The 21,130-nt window shown below is 42.5% G+C and overlaps 1 protein-coding gene across 14 annotated transcripts in view; it reads right to left on the minus strand.

Annotated features, from left to right (window-relative positions):
* The window catches only part of RBFOX1 (RNA binding fox-1 homolog 1), an 836,688-nt gene that overhangs the window by 356,466 nt on the left and 459,092 nt on the right, over positions 1 to 21,130 (minus strand). For all 14 annotated transcript variants that reach the window (XR_013601626.1, XM_078662952.1, XM_078662959.1 and 11 more), the window contains exon 4: positions 11,069 to 11,122. Coding sequence is in view for 13 of the 14 variants with exons in the window: in XM_078662952.1 (XP_078519078.1) it covers positions 11,069 to 11,122 (54 nt within the window). In the remaining variant the exon portion in view is untranslated. The remainder of the gene's footprint in view (positions 1 to 11,068; positions 11,123 to 21,130) is intronic.

Here is a 21,130-nt window from a genome sequence, read left to right on the forward strand (position 1 = left end):
GCACCACAAATAAATAATGTCTAAAGAACAAACCAGATAAGATTCATTATGCTACATCTTCAATTATTCTTTCAACTCTGGACTCTGCTGTGCCAACAGGGGCACAGCTTTATCAAACCACTCCCTAAATGCACTACGAAGGGGATGGTACAGAAAGGAGAAACTCTTTGGATCAGCATTCGAAACAGAACGTAATAATAAAAGCCTGCAGATCAAAAGCAGAAAAGGAAATGCAAGAGTGGTAGGGTCATTGGCCTATTAACACATTTTAGGTCAACAAAATGTCTCCAAAACTAATGTTGGTTAAGTCAATATTGCCATATGAGATACATTCTAAGAGCTTAAGAAGAAAATATCAAAGGCCCCGATAGACTGCAGTAAGCTAGATGTACTCCTAACATGCTGATCAGAGTAAGAATGAGATGACCAATAATGGTGAGTTGGAGGGGCACAATTGGCTCACTAATGGAGAACACATTAAAATTCCTTTTTAAGAAAATAATGTTGAAATATTTAAACTAGGGTTGCTTATGGCTAACCATGTATAGAACATGATATGCATGGTTTGTTCATGAAAATACAAATGGGATGTCTTGGAGTGCATGGGTTAGAGGGTCTACAGCAGTGCCGATTCATGAGCAAAAGCTTGTGGTAGACCAATTTGACTGATTTATTTGACTATTCAAGTCACAGTAAGCTCTGTGGATCAAATGTAAGAGTGTGTGTCTGTTCCCCAATGATTTAATGTCAAAGTGATCAATTATGGTGTCGGATGGAAAAGCCTCCGACAAACATCATCGCGGAATTGGGACTGACCGACCTCTGGTCAGCAATCCTGACTGTCTAATTATGATGCAACCACACATGGTTGTCAAAATCTTAAATGCATTAAAAATGAAGAAAGGGCACTGAAACACAAAACATAATGCTATAAATCATGATTTACTTCTATGAGAAAATTAATTGATATTTTGTCCTTATTTCTCATGAAATTCTGTGCCCATAGGTCTCTTTGAAGTCTTACTGATCGTTGTGACATTTCCAAATAAATATTTTTTTTAATTGATTTGAATTGGGAAGTTGATATAACCATAAAGTTGAAAGCCATAATTAGGAAATCTGAGAAATCTCTTCCAATGTCTACTTTTTCTCTCTGGGTTAAACAAAAATACAGTTACAGCACAGAGATGCCACCTTACCTTTGAACTTTAGTCTCATCAAAGCAACTACACTCCACATAAAAGATCTATTGTGGAATTCAGATATATAATTGCCCTTGATGACCTCATAAATAAATTGACTGTTGCTAAGTGCATCAATGCATCTCATAACATCTATGTCAGAGATATCAGCCTCACTTAGATTTATGATGGAAGTGAATGTGAACAAACTAACTTTACTCACAGTGGCTGTTCACCTATCCTTTAAGTACACTTTCAGATTAATCTTCTTTATCTGCAGCCTGAATCAGATAAATGACAAATTCGCTATGAAATCTCTTTAGCACAGGCAAAACAGAGAGCAAATTAGATTGCATTGCTACACTAGCTCTACATCATTAGCTATAAAGCTCCTAGGCATATTGATTCAATGCATTATAGTGGAGAATACTATTTTCATGCTGTTTCATTTGGATCAGTAGTAAAATATTACAATACCCCTCTGACCACAGTTCCAACTCAGGAATAATTTCAGAAAGCCTAATTTTCTTCCACATTAGATAAACAAATGAATGAGAACAGGATCCCTAGACACCACCGTATTAAACACTATATGATAGGATTCATGGTGCAATAAATCAATAACAGTGACTCCCTCCTACTGATTAATCATTCAGCCACACTACCTTAAAAATATATTTCCTGAACAATGATACCACTTCCACAAACTTACTATTGTCTTCTATTACAAACACTGCAACCACACTGGCCTCACAAGGCCATAGCCCACAGCTACACTACTCTCTAGCTACGGGATAGTTAGATGTATGTATTGTGCACCATTTGGATAAAAGGATGCATGTTTGTGTGCTATAAAACACAGCATACACATTGTAAAAATATCATATTTTGAGACATGGATTGAACTTGGTATTCGGTTTCTTTTGGTGAAACCAGACATATTCCTTGTTACGCCAACAGCATTTATGCTTTGGATCTGCCTAATCGATTTTGCAGTTCTGGGCTGGCACTTCCAATGCGATTCTCCATAATGCTGTAGGTTGAGAGAATTGTCTAGTGTGTCTAGCCCTAGTTCTAGTCGTTCCTACTGTAGAGTGGTCTGAAGGAAGTAGCTTGTTGATTAGAAATATAGTAATTCCCAAAATATTTTGCTTCTGAATACTCCATATGCTAGAAGGATTCATGAGCTAAATTATACTTGCATAAACGAGATCTCCTATGAACTTCAGAAACATATATGGAAATGAATTGCCTTTAAGTGAAGTCTTACATCACCTGTATGAGTGAGTGGTTCCTCTATTTTCACTAAACCCTTTTAATTAGGCTCATCAACTAAATAAAGAAATGAATAAAAATGTTAATGTTCATCTCTGCGAACTAAAGTGCTTTAATAGGAGACGAGTTTTGAGGCATTTTCTTTCAGTGCGGTCCTCATAGATGAGTCAGATCACATATGCTATTGCTGGAACCTATATATTGAACCTATATAATGTGTCACATCCTCCTACAATAAAGTTCAGGGATGCCTAGGTCTCAACAGGATGCGTTTATCAATAGGTGCAAGAGATAGTAGGCTGGTAATTGCATATTTTATCAAGAGGTATTTTGGGGTAACTCCAAATATACATTCATGGATGACCTAGAAATCCTGAAAGTCACTCTGGCAAAACAGGTGTGTGGTACCAGGTCAAGGAAGAAGGAATCTGTTTGATTATTGTTTAAAACTAATATTAAGGTGCAGTAATACACCTTTCGAAGACAAGACAGGTGATATTTCTGCAGCCATGGTACAGCACATTTGATAACCAAGCTGAATGTAAGAGGTTGATACTTTCTGTGTACAACTTTGTTTTTAGGAGCCATTTTCAAATAAGTTCTAATTGTATAATATTAATAAGTAATTAATAAGGCTCTTTACTAAATACCATAATCTAACAGAAGAAAGCAGTCCAGGAAGCAGCCTGGTTTTACACTGTATGCTACAAGGATAGATCGACCAGACCTAAGGCTAGTGCGGAAATTGGGTGCCTTGCATGCTCAGTCAGTTATCTAATAGTCTGTGAACATCCTGGTGCTTCATTCCTGTTCTCACACCATTCTCTTGAAGCTAATTTTCATCAGCACTGAAACTGATAGTTGAGTGAACACATAAGCAAGATATGTGTATTGTGGTGATAAGAATGCATCCATGCACAACATTACCTGTGTGGTTTAGTGTCTTTTTAGAGGAAGGTGATGCACAGATGTTAGCTGTCAATTGGGAGAATCATTAACAGAAAAGGCTAGAATATATATTGTCAAGTATAAGACACTGTGTGAAATTTAACCCTAATTGTGCAAAGGGCTAAGTGTGTCAACAAAGCAGATCATCAAGTGCAACACTATAGTACTACTTTCTGTTCATTTCAATATTAGCACATTTTGCAGGCTCTGTACAATTTATATAAAACAATTCATGTTCTGCTAATTCACAATAACAATCTTAACAATGCTGAGGGTGCCTTAGTTTGTAAAGGAACATTGTTTTATTCGGATTAGATATGTAGATGGCAAACAACATACAATAAATTAAAGTATTGCATTTTATTTGGTATTCACACAAATGTGAAACGTGTTGTAACTGTTTTTTGAAATAATAAAAACACCATAACATATTTACTCCAACCCTTTGAGACTAGCCATACATTTCATGCAATACATTGAAACAATCAACAGCTAATAGATATTAGGACAAAATGAATCAGAATAAGTTGATGTGATAATTTTATGATGATTCATTGAATTGTTTTATATAGCTAAAGCTCTGTTGTATGTTTTAACCCCAGATGATGTTTTTTTGTAATGTTTTAAATGATTAACTTTGTTAGAATTGTTTGTGCTTTTATGGACACTTCATATCCGAATAAAGATTATTGATTGATTGATTGAATCAGAAAGAAATCTGTTAATACACAAGTATATAAGGATAAAAGGACAAACCTGACAAATGTGACTGAATGACTTGAAAAAGATGATTATAATTTCTATACATTATAGTTTATTGTTAAGAACTAGCCCACCGATAGTGGGAACTCTTTCCATGCAATCCATACTAAAATATTTGTTTGGATGTCATATAAACCATTTAACTCCTCGATAGAGACAATGGACTAACAATTACTTCTGTTATTAACCTATAAAGAGAAAGTCTGTTTCAGCAGTGCCTCATTGACAGCAACAGATTTTGTGTATGATAGTGCACATCATACATTATGCTAAGCACTATGGAAGGAAAACAAAGATGCTTCCCTTCAAATACTAAAACAATGCCCATCTCTTAACTAATTCCTCTTATAGTTTAATAAGACCTACATAAATATTTCCACTCTACTGTGTAGGAAATCCCTGGTTTTGGTGCGCTTTATTTCCATGTCAATGAAGCATTACAGTAGGTCGTAAATATCCCCAAGTGGTATGCATCATGATTTTCAGAAGCCAAGATGGCTGTATTCCTAGCTCAAGTAGTACATTTTACCCCAGCAGAGAGAAAATGATACCATCTAATAATAGGAAGAGGGAATTATAGGGCTAGTATAAGGAACTCTCAGACAAAATTGCTATCATGTTTGGAGAGCAGCTTTTTTTCCTGTGAGAAAGTACTTCACTGTTTTATCAATCTTCAGAAGCCCTAGGTGAGACTTACCTGACCTGACTTAAATGTCCCACAGGGCTTCAATTACATACTACATTATCAAAAGAGGAAGTGATGACCGTAGAAACAACAGCAGGAATAGTGGTAATGCCCCTACACATGTGAGGTCATGATTGCTCTTTAAGCCATCCTGCTCAGTCACTTTTTCTTAGCTTGAGTCTTTGAAGTGTATCACAAAGTAGGACTTCCCTGGCTGTGGCTGTCTATACCTTCAGATGAATATCTGGAATGACCTTATTAAAGCTTAATTGCATTCCTACTCCCAAAGACTAGTTTTAGTAATTTTCCAATACTGGGGAGGCCAGCGTCCAGATTTTGCCTACAGGGCAAGGATTGAGTCTGCCATGGAGTGTCTGCTTCACCTGCTGGATAACAGACTCCTAGAAAATGTTCTGTTAGGAAAGATTATGTCATTTCAAGAGCTCAAAGGACCTCATAAAACTATCACAATACAATCCTATTGAGAGCTCCCAGTTAACTGGAATGAATTATGATTATGGTCCATCTCTACCAGCCTCTGCAAACACATTTGAGTGGTTTTCATGGAGAAAGGTATTAGTTCTCTGCGCCGACAAGTGACCAGTTTTAATAAGAAAATGTTGGCACTAAATGTTCATGTTCGGTCCTCCACATAATGATCAAAATTTAAAGAATTCATACCCCCATAAGATTTCTTTTTTACTTTGGCTTTTACACATTCTTAGTTTATATTTAATTATCGTGAAGTCAAAGTGGTTAAGGGATAACTATCCTCAAGTGCTTTCCCCCCCTTATCCATATTTCCCCTAATTTCGGTTTACATTTCCACACTTAATTTTTTTCTTTTAGTAACTGTACGTAGACAGTGTGAAATCACTTCTAACTGTTGGCTCGCTTGCACATCTACATTCATTTTCTGTAACAGTGTTATTGACAGTAAAGCCCAGATCAGTGGTTAATTTGCAAAATAATGATTGCTTGGGCTCTCGCCAGGAAGCACTTTGCACCAGCGTATTACTCCTGTTATGGCTGCATGAAACAGAGTCAACTACTAACCATAAAAATGGGGAGAGGGTGTGGTGTAATGGCCAGAGCTGCTGTCTTCAGAGCTGGGGAACCAGATTTGAGACTCGACATTGGCTCAACATCCTGTGATTCTAGACAAATCACTTAATCTCTCCATGACTACCATATATGAATGTGCCCTTAACTGGTGCTCATGAAAAGCCCCATTGTTGATAATTACGTGCCGGTGCTGAGCACCAAAAACCACCAGCTCAAATTAAGCGCTGGCCCAGATCCAAAAGTGACATAAGCTTGCATTCACTGAAACTGGTTTAACTCTGAGGAACTGTATTTTTGAGCATCAGAATGAGCTCAGGCATAACACATCACCAGTTTATTCACCTCTCTTTAAATACAAGCTGCACAAGTTCATCGGTCAAGCTGATTTTCAAATGTGTCTCCAGAGGCAATAATGGTCGATTGTTACAATGATAATTGTCGACAGGAAAAAAATCTATGTTAACTTAGGCTTTCCCACTTGACCAACATTGTTGTGATATTTGGTAGATCCTTCTACATTCGTTCTCCTATAGTATTGGAGATAAGCACAGCAATTGTGTAACTACCAGTTTTCAGTTCTATGTAACAAGGCCATGTTACACCCTTCTTTACCCTCCTGCTCAACCTCCCTCTCGCCAGTCCATCTATAATCGAGTGAAAACAATTTTTCTACAAATTAAAAATATGTTTTCTCAGCTCTGGAAAAGGATTCTAAATTTTAGACTTGTGAATACTCTTACCTGAGGCCTACTTTTTTGATCATTTAAAGAAACTGTAACACTGATGCAGAGTGTACATGTGCCAAAGGTACTAGCTCTTCCCCTGAAACCCTTCCTTTCAAAAGAAGGCTGTTGTCTGAAATGCAAAGATGAGCTTTCATGTAGCGATATTGTTAAACGTTAACCACATTCTCACCCGTCTGTGAAACAGGAAAAAATTACCAAACATAACTGACATTATCTGATCAATGCATACATTGTTTAGCAATTTCCCTTAAAGCATCAGTTAGTGTCTAGAAATGCAAGAAGACACTGAGCAGAGTAGAGGACTCTTCACCGTGTGTGTCCTACTGAACTGTGTTGATACTGGCATGAATACTATGACATCCTTTGCATTTCATCAGGATAATTCATGCAATGTGTGCTACTGTCTGTTTAGATTAATAGAGATGTATGTGCTGAATGCCCACTGGAAGTGGTGGAAAAGCATCTTCTTCTGGGCGAGATCTAAATGAGAAAGGCTCCGGGAAAGGCGTTCAGATAAAGAAACGCGATGCAAACCTTTTATACGCAGACAAGTTGTAAAATGTTTTCCTTTTTAATTAAAATAGTGACACATGAGGAGGAGGGGGGGTCAGACTACAAGTGACATCGAAACAGAGATTCTATAGTGTGCCTGAAGTACGAAAGAAGGCTTACAATGTTCCTGACATCAGAAATGACAGATGGTAGGCAGTCGTGTGTATCTTTAGAAGGATTACAAACATGTTAGATGTACCGGGAGAAAACTAATTCCAAAGCTGATAGAGAGGGGGCGGAGATGGAGAATATCTGTCATGAATGATGTGTTGTCAGGACAGACAGAAAACAAGACATTACCCACAGGGTCACTATTCACTTCCAGATCATTGTAGTGAGACACCGGTGATCCTTACTCTAAAACTAATATGGTCACGTGCCTCAGTCTCTGATAAGACAGCTAGTCTAGAACTACAGAATGCTGTTAGACGGAGATTAGAAAACTGGTGCAGATGTTTCTCTGATTTACAGCCTCCAACACCTCTATAGTCTGACATGTCACATGTCGTACCCACATCAGTTTTAGTACACTGAGGACAAGTCTGCACGTAAGTGGCTAAAGATATTACCAAGCAGTACCTGAATGGTCCAAAGAAGGATCTTAAACTGTGTTTAAAATGTTGGTAAATCTACAATTCGTGTGCATACAGTTTGAGTTTAAAGGTTAATGAGAAAATGCACCTTTATGAATGGTCACCCACATTTTTGTATTGAATTTTATTGCTGTTTATTAGACTCTGCTTATTGGCGCACTGCTCTTCAGTATCCATTGTATGTGCTCTGACTATGCGACAATTGGGTAATCCTTGGTTGGCATATTTAACTCTCTTGTAAAGCTATGGTATATGGGGTAAACACTAGACCCATGGCATAGAAGTTTAAATGTCACATGTAAACTTCAGCACCTATTGTACTATCCACTAGTGTGGAAAAGTGAAAAAATGGCTTCAGGAATATCCTTTGAAGCCTCACAATAGGTGCTGCAATGACCGGTCAAAAATCACCCTTTTGACACGTAGAAAAACATGAATTTAAATATTCAAAACATAACCTCTAATCTCACCTTGCTGTCTACAAGGAAAAAAGCATAATATTGAAGAATAGAACATGTTGTGCATTAGAAATGGCATTTCACCCAGTGACTAGGCCCAAAATGACATTTCCACTGGCAAGAATGTAACTGCACATGGGAAATGTCAAGGTATATATTATACACTTTTGTCCTGTACTTGTTACAGATCCATTCACATAATTACTTTCATGTTCAATACAAACCCACTCTAATGGTAAAGTTGGATTGTCATCACTTATATAGGAAATGTTACTTTTAGAAAGTCATCTTTACCTTGTATGAAGCTGTTGGAGTCTAATCTTCATTAGCTCTCCAGCCGCAGCCCAGAGTGTACTTGACCTGAATGACTTGTAAAAGAGGGTGGAAAACTGCTCCCAGACAAGGACACTGGACTGGGAGTGAGGAGGTGGGTGTTTTGCCCTGGCAGGAACGTTTGGGCTGTAGAGGTGGGCCCAGTAGTTTAATTAACTTCAAAGGGACCTACTTTGTCATAAGTAAATGTTAGGTGACACTTGGAAAGGCCCTAGCCTTTGTCCCGGAGATATTCTGGCATCAAACCCAGTGGGAGGTAAATTTCACCCAGAGCCAGTTTTGAGTGGTCACATAGGAGGGCACTGCTCATACCCCTGGCCACACTTCTAGCTGGGCATACAGGAGCTGAACAAGGGGAGAAGGGTATCTTCATCTTGGATTTTGAGAGTGACGGGCACCATGGGATTGTTTGCCATAGGATAAACAGGGACTACAGAAAAAATGTGTTAGAATTGGGTTTCTCTAGTTGGCAGGGTAGGCCTGACACATTTTTTCAGGTTGATTCATGTGGGTGGCACAATGAGTGCAGTAGGTCCACTAGTAGCATTTGGTTTACCAGCCCTGGCACACTTAGTGCACTTTACTAGGGACCTACTAGTAAATCAAAAATGCCAATCAGGGAGAACCAATCATAGTAACTATTTACACAGAGAGCATATGCACTTTAGCATTGATCAGCAGTGGTAACGTGCCCAGAGTCCTAAAACCAATAACAACAGGTCAGGAAAAAATAGGAGGAAGAAGCAAAGTTTGGGGATAACCCTGCAAAAAGAGCCAAGTCCAACAAAGCGTTTATGGTTCTCTCTGGGAAGTTTTAACCCATTTTTTAGGGAAGAGCCAGGAGTCATCCCCCACCCACTAGCATAAATGTGGCACTCCAAGTGACCCTCTCTAGAAAACTCTCTGGGAAAGTGGTAGACCAGGAGGTCTCCACCTGCTTTTTGAGATCTGTGATGGGAAGTAAATCAATACAACACTTTGCTCCATGCCAGCGCTCATGTTAAAGGTTCTCAAAAAACAACCAAATCTGTTGACAAGGATTCATTGGAAGAGTGGTCTTACCACTTTCAGAAGGAATAGCCTAAACACATTCTGTGCATATGCACAGGTGTGTGCCACTTTTATTTTTTAACAGTACAAGCACTGTTTTTTAAACAGTGAACAAACAGCACATATTTGTTATCTCTTTGACCAGTATATTATGCTTCAGAGCTGTGCTGTCTGTAGCACATGCCCAACTCTGGGAGTTACTGAGTTCCTGTATGTGCAGTGCCCAACAAATGTTTATTAGAAACAAGTGCACCGCTCATTCAGCACCTGCACGCAGGAGAAGAATGAGGTTCGGATAGACCATAGGTTAGATTTCCAAATGACGCTTTCATAATTTGATGAAAAAAAATGGGTAAAAAAAATACAAGTTTTGTTCCAGCCTAAAAACTACAAAAAATTTCAGTTACTTTTTGCAAATAAAAGTGAAAAGATTTTACTTTAAAAACAACAGTAGTTTGAAACCAGACTCCGGGAAATGTTAGCAGTAGAGTTGATAATGGCAGACTTGCTTTTCAACCTTACGGGCATTTCCGGATTTAAGATTTTGCTTGTAGGATGCTCATTAAATATGAAACAGACATTTGCAATGATGCAAATAACTATTATCTCAGAGGACGCATTGATTTTTTTTTTGTTGCTTGTCGTTGACTCCCTGCTTATCACACAGAGTACCACCACAACGAAGGTCCCTAATGTTACGTGTTAAGCTAATGAACAGAAAATGTTTCGGCTGTAAGGCCCCTGCATGTTGCATTTTTTTCGTGAACAGAGAATATTCGTAGCCTGAAAGGAGACAGAACAGCTAGAAATTAATTGTCCGTAGAAAGAAAACAATTTAGGTCATATATAATCAACTGTCAGAACAATACATTTTGTCTTTAAAGGGTTGGAGCATTATAGTGCTTTAGTCGTCAGGAAAACGTCTGCACTTCAGTAATCCCAGGCAATACCCTAAGTAACAAGCCAATCGGATCTAAGATTATAATGCTAACTTTCATTTCCAATAGCAGGGAAAAAAATCCCAATTCCCGCAAATGATGTTATTTTTTTTCCTGTGGAGATGGGTACATTTTGTGATGAGAAATGTAATTATCACTGGCAGATACAAAAAGATCAGCACAAAAAAAGATTTGATTATTTTGAAAGTGGGAAAGCAATATTGCAGTGTAACCATTTAGGGTCTAAAAGAAGCAATATTTCTTTCTTCACATGTAGGAAAAGAATATGCTGAACGACATTCAGTTTTTAAAATCTCCACCAACTCTAAAAAAATAATTAAGGTATGCTGAAAAGAGGCGTGTGTGGGATTCCAAAAATGTTGATTATAGGGGTACTGCAGTGCAGATATTTCCTTTCACCTCCAAATATATGACATTCTTTTACGGATTAAACAAATGACGTATTAAAAGAGGTTGCTTACCTTTGAGCCCCGCTCGTTAAAAATGATTTCAACATCTAAGATTTTGCCAAATTGCTGCAGATAAATAAAAAAGTAAAATAAGCGAAACAACTCGGAAGAAATGATTCTATGACAGATGTTAACTCGAATCCAAGTTTATTCTACAAGGTAAAACAGCATAGTCAAGACTTGTCATAAAACTGGCACATACAGAAGTCCTAAAATACAGTTTGGAAAATGGGTCCCTAAAAAAGCAAACACATTGCAATGTACGCACTTATTGTGAAAAGCAGATATGGATCAAGAGGAATTCTGAGTAACTTAAAGAAGTCTCGACGAAAAGGAAACATGACTTTTGTTCAAGGAGTGAATTTTTAAAATATTTTAGTTTCTGCTTCCATGGCAACACATTGTCTGTTGCCATGGCAGCGTGTGCTAGTTTAGAGTATCTAACTTCCAAGCAACATAGATGATAAGTTAAGCAGAATATTCTAATCTTTGAAAAAGACAATTCCAAAAATTACTCCAAGGAATAATTATTTATATTGCAATCGAAATGTGTTTATTACTGTCGATAGTAATCAATGTTTTCCCAGATAAGGAAAACACCTTAAATTCAATAGCATGCCTGACATTAAGGTAACTGAAAACTGAAAGACACTTCATTTTACTAGCTCGGTGTAAAGTCTTTTCTGAACTCTTTAACAAACGAAGACGATCGTTTCAAATTAATATTTTTTTGTTGCGATGTCACACAACAATAACAGTTTCTCATCAGAGTAGAGCGATTGATCGCAAAGCAAATTGTTGAAGGATAAAGCAGGACTCATTGTGCATGGTTATGAGAAGCTGGGATGACTCTGAATGTCCACAGTGGCGTAACACAAAATTATGGGGCGAGCCTGTGGGAGGTCGTGAGGGGTCCCGAAACGCCCACATCTCACCACTACCCATAGGATTCAGACTAAATCAGGGACCTTGAAGTGTGGGGCCTGCATGCACGCAGGGTTCTGTGGGATGCCCCAAAATGTCCCGCAGTCTAGTATATTAAGGTAAACTCTATTCAATGAGTGTATCCTTGGGTATTTGTGGTAGAATTGCATGAGCAATGCATGCATATCTCTGAGAAAGTGCATAGATGGTGTGCTTATCAAACAAACCTAAAGAAAAAACCCAGTAAGGATTAAAAAAAGTGAATGCCCACATCAATCTTCAGTAAAAAGATAAAACAGCAATAAGAAAAGTAAAGCAAAACTGAAGAAAAATTGACAAACGGTGCAATATTCTAGGGAACTAAAATATAAACCCAACAACACTCAATGCTAAAAGGCTTTTCATAGAAATAAATGAAATCGGAAAACAACAAATTATGAAAATGTATCTATCTGATCTTCTGAAATTGTCCCATTGTTTGACCTTAGAGTGCATGTGATAATAAAAAACGTGGGGTTTGTTTTGTTGAAGAAATCTGCTTCTAAATTTTAGGAACAAAGATGGAAGTAAAAATTGAAGCTCTTCCTGGAAAAAGGCTCCTTAGTGATTGCAAATATATAGCATTATTTCTAACTGAAGAGCAAGTATCTGGCCTGACAAAGTAAAACACTGCGGGGTTCCAAATATGGCCAACTTGAAAGTGCACATTAGAAGCACACACATGCACATTTCATTCGTTGACAAGGCCAATGCTGGAACTTCCTTTGGAGCTCAAGTCAATTACGAAGATTGGGCAAGAAAAGGACATTAATCAAACCTGCTTCTCAGCCAGATACCAATGGCTTCCCATCCAGGCTCAATGAGCCACCATGGGATGTTTTTAAAGGGTCTCTTCAGGAAAGGCTACTTATAGTGTAGTAACACTAGTTTCCAGCAGAAAGCTGCGGCACACCTCATTTTAAAACTGGAGGCTTTTTGGAATTTAAGAAATGGTACAGGTAGATAGCCTTGATAGCAAACCCTCAGGGCAGGTTTATGGCAACCTCGCTGACTGGACAAAAAGGTGTATTTAATTTTTACTAGGGACTCAGCCCCACAGGTATCTTCTATTTCATGTCTCTGCTCCCTTTTCAGCATTTCAAGAATAAAAGTTCCACAACAGTTCACAGGATACCAATTCACACCCCGCCAATGGAATCAGTCCAGTCTGGATTCTACAACTTGCAGCTATTGGGAATCAACCCAAGACCAGAAACTAAATCTAAAATCATAGGATAATCTTCAAGAAGATAGAATCTAGGATCAAACGTCTGTAGGACCTCAAGCTTACCAACTAATGAGACTCACACCTAGCTGTCTTTGATAGTAAATTATGAGAATGGTATAGTCTGAGCAGGTTATTTCTGCAAGGATAATCCAAGTAGAATGTTTAAGTAGCTTACCATGCATTTTCTGTATTGAAGCAACTAAAATAATGTCGTTTCTCATTTTCAAATTTTGACCTTCAGGAAAAATGGTTGAGTTAGTGTATTTCAATAAAAGTTCTAATACACAACTAATGGGGGATATTGATGTTACAATCAGGCAGTTCTCACACTCAATAACTCTATTTGTTGGACTTTGCCTTCTCTGCAGAGTCACCCCAAACAATTTGCCTTCACTCCTCCTGTTTTCTGAACCCATTTTTGTTGGTCATTAGTACTCTGTGCACTTTATCACTGCTACCCAATGCTAAATTGCTTGGCCCTTCTCCTTTAAACATGGTAAAATTGGCTTACACCCAACTGGCACATTTAATTTACTTATAATTCCCTATTAGAGTGGTATCACATGTACCTAAGGCCTGTTAATTAAATGCTACTAGTGGGCCTGCAACGGTTATTGTACAACCCACGTAAGTATCCTTTGAATATATGTCTGAGGTCTACCATTACAGCCTGTGTGCAATTTTAAACTGCCAGTGCTACCTGGCAAAATAACCTGTTTGCCCGACCTACACCTTCCTTTTAAATAAATATGTCACCCCTATGGTAGGCACTAAATAGCCTAAACATCCCAAATGGCAGGAGGGCAGGGTGCCCTGTATTTAAAAAGTTGGACATGTATTTTTAGGTTTTGCATGTCCTGGTAGTAAAAAACTCTTAAATACATTTTCCACTACTGCAAGGTCTACCTCTCACACAGGATAATGTTGGGTTACTGTATCACATTTAATAATTTATAACCTTTGTTTGAAAACAGGTTGGAATGTCATGTTTGGTCTTTCATGAATTCTAATCTAAAACCATCTTCAGTTGAAAAAGTCACATTTAAATCTGAACTAGGAAAATACCATTCTTAGAAAGTTTGCATTTTCTTGCCCTAAACATTTATTGCCAGCAGCCTGTGTCCTGGGATACATGACTAGGTGTAAGTGGCCTTTGTGTTTTCCTCCCAGACAGTGTCACAAAGCATGACTGGGTGTTGGCAGGATGGGCCATCTTGACAGGATGGGTGGGGCGGAGCTGTTACAGATCACACTTGTACCTCAATAGGGGCAGCCTCCTGCCCTGACAAAGAACTACACACTAGCCTTTTGTCACCTCATATATCATGGGGCCAGGGCAGAGCAGAGGAAGGAAGCAAATTCCAGAACCAGATGTTGGGGGAAGTCTAAAAGTTTCTCTTACTTCAAAGCTGGCACAGGTATGAATGTTGGACCTTTAGAACAACAATCCTAGTCCTGAGGACTCCACAAGAAGAAGCACTACCAAGCTGTCTGTGGACTGCCCTGCTTCCTGAGGTCTGCCTAGAAGTTTGAGGACTGCCCTGATGCCTGGTGCATGCCTTGCTGATTGAACCTTGCACTACCAGAGTGTCTCTAAGGGTCAGTCAACTTGCCTCCTGCTCTGAGCTATAGGGACACAGTAGGCTCCTGACTGGTGATTTCATCGGAACCGACACAGCATGACGCAACTCAACGTAATTCCTCGTATCACCAGTTCCAAACTGGTGGCTTCCTCAGAACTTATGCAGCATGCCTCACCTCTACACCGGACCTCACATCGCATGTGCTGCTGATCAGTGGCTCCAACAGTACAGACCGAGTGTGACACATCTTGACACCTGTAGAGCAGCTCCTAATCTGTACCTCCAACAGCACTGACTAAGTTTGACGCATCTCCATGCAGGACCGCACAGCTCCTCTCAAAGACTCCTTAATGCAGTGCAGCACAACGTACTATCTCAGTAGGACAACCTTGTTCACGAGCCCAGACTGTGATCCATTGCTGTTGGCTTTGTGATTGTGTCCTGATTCAACGCAACCAGATCGCTGTAATTGGTGCTATTTGCTGCAATGCGCTGACTGTTTTCCTTGAAATCTTTGTAATGTGCATAACTAAGGTTCTACTGATTGGATTTTTATTTTGGTCTCATTTTATTTATACATTTTTTGTCCATATTTTTAAATCAGGGTGGGATTTGTCTTGTGGTGTATTCTAAGTTTAGTCTGGCTGTTTTTGTGCCAAGCTGAAATAGGGTTAAGCGCAGGTTAATTTAGTATCTTTTGATGGATTACCCTGACAAGGATTACATTTTGTTTGTTGATTGAGTAGGGCATCCCATCCTTTAACTAATAACCAAAGTCTCCACAGGCCTTGTGATGTTGGCTTTCAAAGTGTTCAAATCTCAAATGATAGATGTGTGAAAAATTAAACTGGTGTAAGAGTTCCTCCTTGGACATTAGAACTCTCTATGGCCAAAACACTCCCCTAGCTCAATCTACAAATAGAAGCTCTTTAAAAAGCATAAATGCATTCCTTATCTCCTCATGGAACCAGTAGTTTATCTTTGTGCATGGAGTACAGACAGAAAGTCTGGAGAGGTCTCTTCAGTAACAAGAAATCAGAACAAAGGGCACATTTAAATGCTCCTTACACAGAAAAGTTAGTCAGCAAAATATTTGCTTTTTAATCCTGCCCTTTCTGCAGCTACATACTTGATGTGTCAGTAATGTTGTGTCCTGCGAGACACGTTCTAGTGTCTCGACAGACACAGAGTTAGTAGTCACTACCCTGTGGGAGTGGGCACACTTGCACCCCGACACGCATCCCTCAGAGGCATCACAAGTGACGTGAGCCTGTCAATAATAGGGCCCGTGTGCACGTGCTCGTGGCCAGTTGATTAATCAGAGCCACTGTGTTGGCATCAGTCATTCATTAGCATGTGGGCCTAGGACCCCAACACAACATTTGGCGGCGAGCGAGTCTGACCCCACGCGCACCATGGCTGCTCCTCGAATGTGTCTTGGGGAGATGAGTTGCCCAAACAGGTGGCAGCCCCGCACCCGCAGCAGCCGGTGATGCTGACCGGCCCTGAACAGGTGGCAGCCACACACCCGCAGCAGCCCGTGCCACTAACCAGCCCTGAGGTGTGTGACCAAAGAGTGTGCGTCTCAGCACAGCAGCCCCATCGTGCTGACGACCACCTGCGGTACACCCTGCGTCCCTGGAGGGGCTATGTCCCAACAGCGCCACTGCGATGCGTAGCGCTTATGAAGTCGACCCTGTGGCAAGGCCGCTGACTCAAGTAAGAAGAAGGTGGCAGTAAGCAGACCCACAGGCATGTGTCCAACAGACAGTGCCCGCCACGACAACAAGACGCCGCAAGCTGCGCCTGCTGTGCATACCCCCACCGTCGTCCAGGGAGACTGGGCCCGCAGGAGGGAGAGACTGCATGGCGCTGGTTGAGCCTGGGTGGCCCGCAGATGCTGCCAGCCCAAGGAATGTCTCCAGATAGCGCCCGCCGCACATGAAGGTGAGAGGAGGAGCACATCGGCACAGCAGAGGCTCACAACCATCCCGCAAGCGATAGCACACGAGTTGGCGATCCGGCTCCCAGCGTCCGGAATGGCAGGCAGCACCACCTTCAAGACACCAAAGTAAAAAGGGAACACATGCTCACCACTGCACCTCACCTCACACAGACATCTGGTCCCGCAGCGCTCACAGGACAGCAAGGCCTGCAGCCAGAGGACGGCTGTCGTGGCAGGGTGGGGAGACGCCGACAGCGACTCCTGGTGGCAGCCCAGGGAACCACGTCAACGCGGCACAGGGGCCCAAGCTTACTCCCGCAGCATGAGTAAGCACCAGGAGTGGGTTATAAAGCCCAAAACACCCTGTCATCTCCTGACTCAGAGATAAGGGCATCTGATGCACAAATGGCGACTCCTCATCCAGCGGTTTGACTCGCTACCAGCAAAGAGAGCGCCACATCCCCGCGGGCAAGGGGCACACCGCTAAGAGCCTCTGGGCACGCCCACAGTGAATACGCCCTCAGTGAATACGCCCACACTGGCAGCACCCATGTGGGTGGGAAGACTGTGCCTGCCCACAAGCAGCCCCTGTCAGAGCCGCGGCCCAGCAACTCCAGTTCACCCGGCAGCAAGGCAGACAAACAGGCCACAGCGAGAGCAAAGTTGCGAGAACCCCCGAAAAGACCCACAGTGCACGGAGCTGCCAAAGAACAAACCGGGGCAGAAAGAGACTGCGAGACTGGCAGCCAGGGCTGGTGCCAAGTGTACCACATGCCTCAAGTGACAGGAGGCCAATGCGGTAGACCAGAAGAAGGCTAACAGGAGCACCACAGACCTTGTACGGGCCATCCTTCAATGGCTGAAAGGAAATGGGGCGAGACTGCTGGAGGGGCGCTAAGAAGCCCAGCGAGGCACTAGCCCAGAGATGCCCAAAGCAGCACGGCTAACACTGTGTGCACCCATGCGCATGGCCACCGCAAGAGAATAGACCACAATACACATCCCCAGTCAGGCTGTGCAGTGCTGTCAAGATTGCCAGTAAACTCCGGCAGAGGGAGGAAACCATGAAGCAGATGCCAACATTACAAGCTAACAAGAGTCTAACCACCCTCAAGGTAGCATAGCCACAAGCAAACAAGCCAGCCAACTAGCCAGCATCCCCCTGAAAGGCATATAAGCATCGCAGGCCGTACAGCCCCCAGCAGCCATCTGCTGCCACCGCAATCAAGAAGACACAGCTGCATGCCCTCAGGGACGAGTATCCATGACTGCAAGCGAAAGCACCGGCACGTGAGGTGTGAGTGAGAGGTACCAGCTCACCAATATTTGCCCGTACAAAAAAGATGTGCAGAGACACTGCAATAGCCACAGGAGAATGTGTGCACATCAAACAAGAACACCAACGACACAAGAGGGACTGGTGCCGAGCACGCGCCACCAGTGGCTGCCCAATGCCACCACAAGGGAGAAGTGCGCACCACACACCCCTGGCTGTGAACGACCACCACCGCAAGGAGGAAGAGCAGGCACGCCCAGTGCCAGAAGAGGGCGCCCAAGCAAAGAAGAAGCATGCGCAGTCCGAGCTGCGTGACAAAGGCACCCAGAAGCACATCAACACAAGTAAATGCCCAGGAGGAAAAGAGACCTCTTGGAAGAAAAGAAGCACTGCTGGAATCAGCAGGGAGATCCCATACATCTCCACAGCAGCAACGGAGCCCGGAAGGGGCCAAACGCAGCACAGTGTCCTCCCTCACGCTGCCTCAAGATGGAGTCGTTGGTGACCCAAGGCAGACAAGAAGAGAGTCGCACACCACAAGTGGCCAGCCGCCATCATATCTCCCTACTGCTTGTGGAAGCCATTCTCAGAAGAGGGAACACATGGAGTAGGAGCTTCAAGAAGCTGCCTGAAGAAGAAGCACCTGAAGTGAGTGGCTGCTCGCCACACAGCCAAGAAGTGCAACAGACGTCTCAACTGCATGGTCCAGAGACCATTGAAGTTGATAGGCCCATTTGACCTTTGTGGAACACAGTGCATGTCACTGCACCCGGAGAAGAAGCAAAGAGGATAACGACAATCTGGTAATCTGGAAGAGCTGGACAAACACAGGGGCGCTAAAGAGAACAAAAGGAGAAGCCTGGGGACTTGTAGCACCCCAAGCCAAGAGCACCCCAGAGACACCAGACAGCCCCCAAGGCGGACCGACGGCACTGGAGAAAGCACCATGGGAGAACAAAATGTAAGCCACTGCAAGCGCAAACCACGTATCTCCCATCTCTTCACAGTGTGACCGTCTTGCCCAGAGTGTCGGCAGTCGGAGTCGAACGGCATCCCTGCTCCTGACTGCCAATGCAAGAGGTGAAATAACAGATTCAGAAGAAGCAGACACATTCAGCTACGATGTCCCTCCAGAAACCTCCTTTCCTAGCTGATCATCGCAACCTGTCGTCCAGGCCCAATGGCAGCTACATCATCAGTGCCATGTGCATGACACCGCACTCAGAAAGACACGTGGAAGTGTGACCAGAGGGTCTACACCAAGAATCGGACAATCTACTGAGGTCAGAAGGGGACGTCGTGAGTGGCTGGGCCCGGATGATGAAGAGAAGCCGAGCTACAAAAGGAGCGAGTCCTGACACAGTAACAGCAAGGGAAGACGGTGATAACCAGAGAAGGAACTGGCAACCGCACAGCGGGAGTCCAAGAATAAGCCGAACAACCTGCGCAAACGGAGTCTCAAGCCTCACGTTTCTCAGCGCGTCTATCATTCCCCTGTCATCAATGTCCCAACAACCCAAGAAGTCCAAGTGCACGGATGCAAGTGCCTCCTCTAAGGACAAGGAGGTTCCTGGCCACTCCCTGCCTCAGGTGATCGACTCCAGACTAAACGCCTGCAATCATCAAAGCAAGTCATCACCCGCCATCGTCCAGATTCCCCACACAGCTGGCAATGCCATCATACCAGTCCTCATCAAGTGCGTCAACAGACACCATATCGAATGCAAATGGAGTGGAGTTCTACACTGTTACGAAATGTGCTGATCAGCAAAACCCTGCAGCAGCGAAAGCATGTCCTGACCAAGACCCACACACCCTTGAGGTATGTGCAAGCGACTGGGTACTGGTTAATAGGTGGTCCGGCAACTGCCCCCAGTTGGCACACACACAGCCCCAGCGCAGCCTACTAGCAGTCCTGTGGCAAACCCAACGAAGGGCCTCCCCAGGTGGGAGAGTTGGAAGAGACATTGCCTCACCGACAGGTCACAGGATACGGCACAATAGTTCAACAGAGACTTCAGGTGATCCTGCAACAACTCTGTGAACTCTGACCAGTGACTCCAACCATGCCATTGACTCCCCCTATGTACCAAACTCTTATTACTCACCACCGACCATCACCGACGTCAACAAAGTGGAGCCATGCAAGACTGGAAGTACTATCATCATCAGTGAGCTGTCGGCACACAGTGGACGTCCCTGAGCCAGAGGTCGTGTCCTGAACCATTCAGGTTAAACTACGAGTGCCTGCTGAGAAGGTTCTGCTGCAGGCAGAATCAACTGCCCCTGGCTGATGTCTACCTGCCACCTGACTCATAAGACGGATGGACCCTGTGGTGTTTGAGTGAACAGTTTGTTTTGGCCCTACAGGTTGGTCTATGATTGGTTTTGTTTTCGTTAAAATTTGGGAGGAATGTTGTGTCCTGCGAGACACGTTCTAGTGTCTCGACAGACACAGAGTTAGTAGCCACTCCCCTGTGGGAGTGGGCACACTTGCACCCCCATACGCATCCATCACAGGCGTCACAAGTGACGTGAGCCTGTCATTAAAAGGGCCCAGGTGCACGTCGTGTCAGCATCAGTCATTCATTAGCATGTGGGCCTAGGGCTCCCAACACAACAAGTATTGGCTACGCTCCCATCAGGACCATCAGCATAGGATAATTCGTTTTCTCCCTCAGCAAGGTAGAGCTAATTTTTCACATTAAATTCTCTGACTGGGAAAATATGAAAATATACATGTACCATATCACCTTAATGTGATGATCTAACTCTAACCAGTCTTTTGATATGTGTGTTTCCGGCAGAACTACAATAAGCAATAAAAGTCATATCAATCACTATCAACAGACGTAAGCAAAAAAATTCCAACCAAATCTTTTTTTTAATGGTAAATGTGGTTCAGACTTAAATTGACTTTCACTCTGTATGTGAAATGTAAGCCAAAGAGACAGATTCCAGGAATTAGATATTGACCTCCCACTGCCCAAGTCAGTTTCCTGTAGAAGGTGCAGAGGATAATTACTTTGCACGTGGAATGCAGTGTTGGGGCCTGGATAGCAGGCCTCAGTTCACAGCA

This window comes from Lissotriton helveticus, chromosome 10 (assembly GCF_964261635.1).
Source record: "Lissotriton helveticus chromosome 10, aLisHel1.1, whole genome shotgun sequence".
NCBI lineage: Eukaryota > Metazoa > Chordata > Amphibia > Caudata > Salamandridae > Lissotriton > Lissotriton helveticus.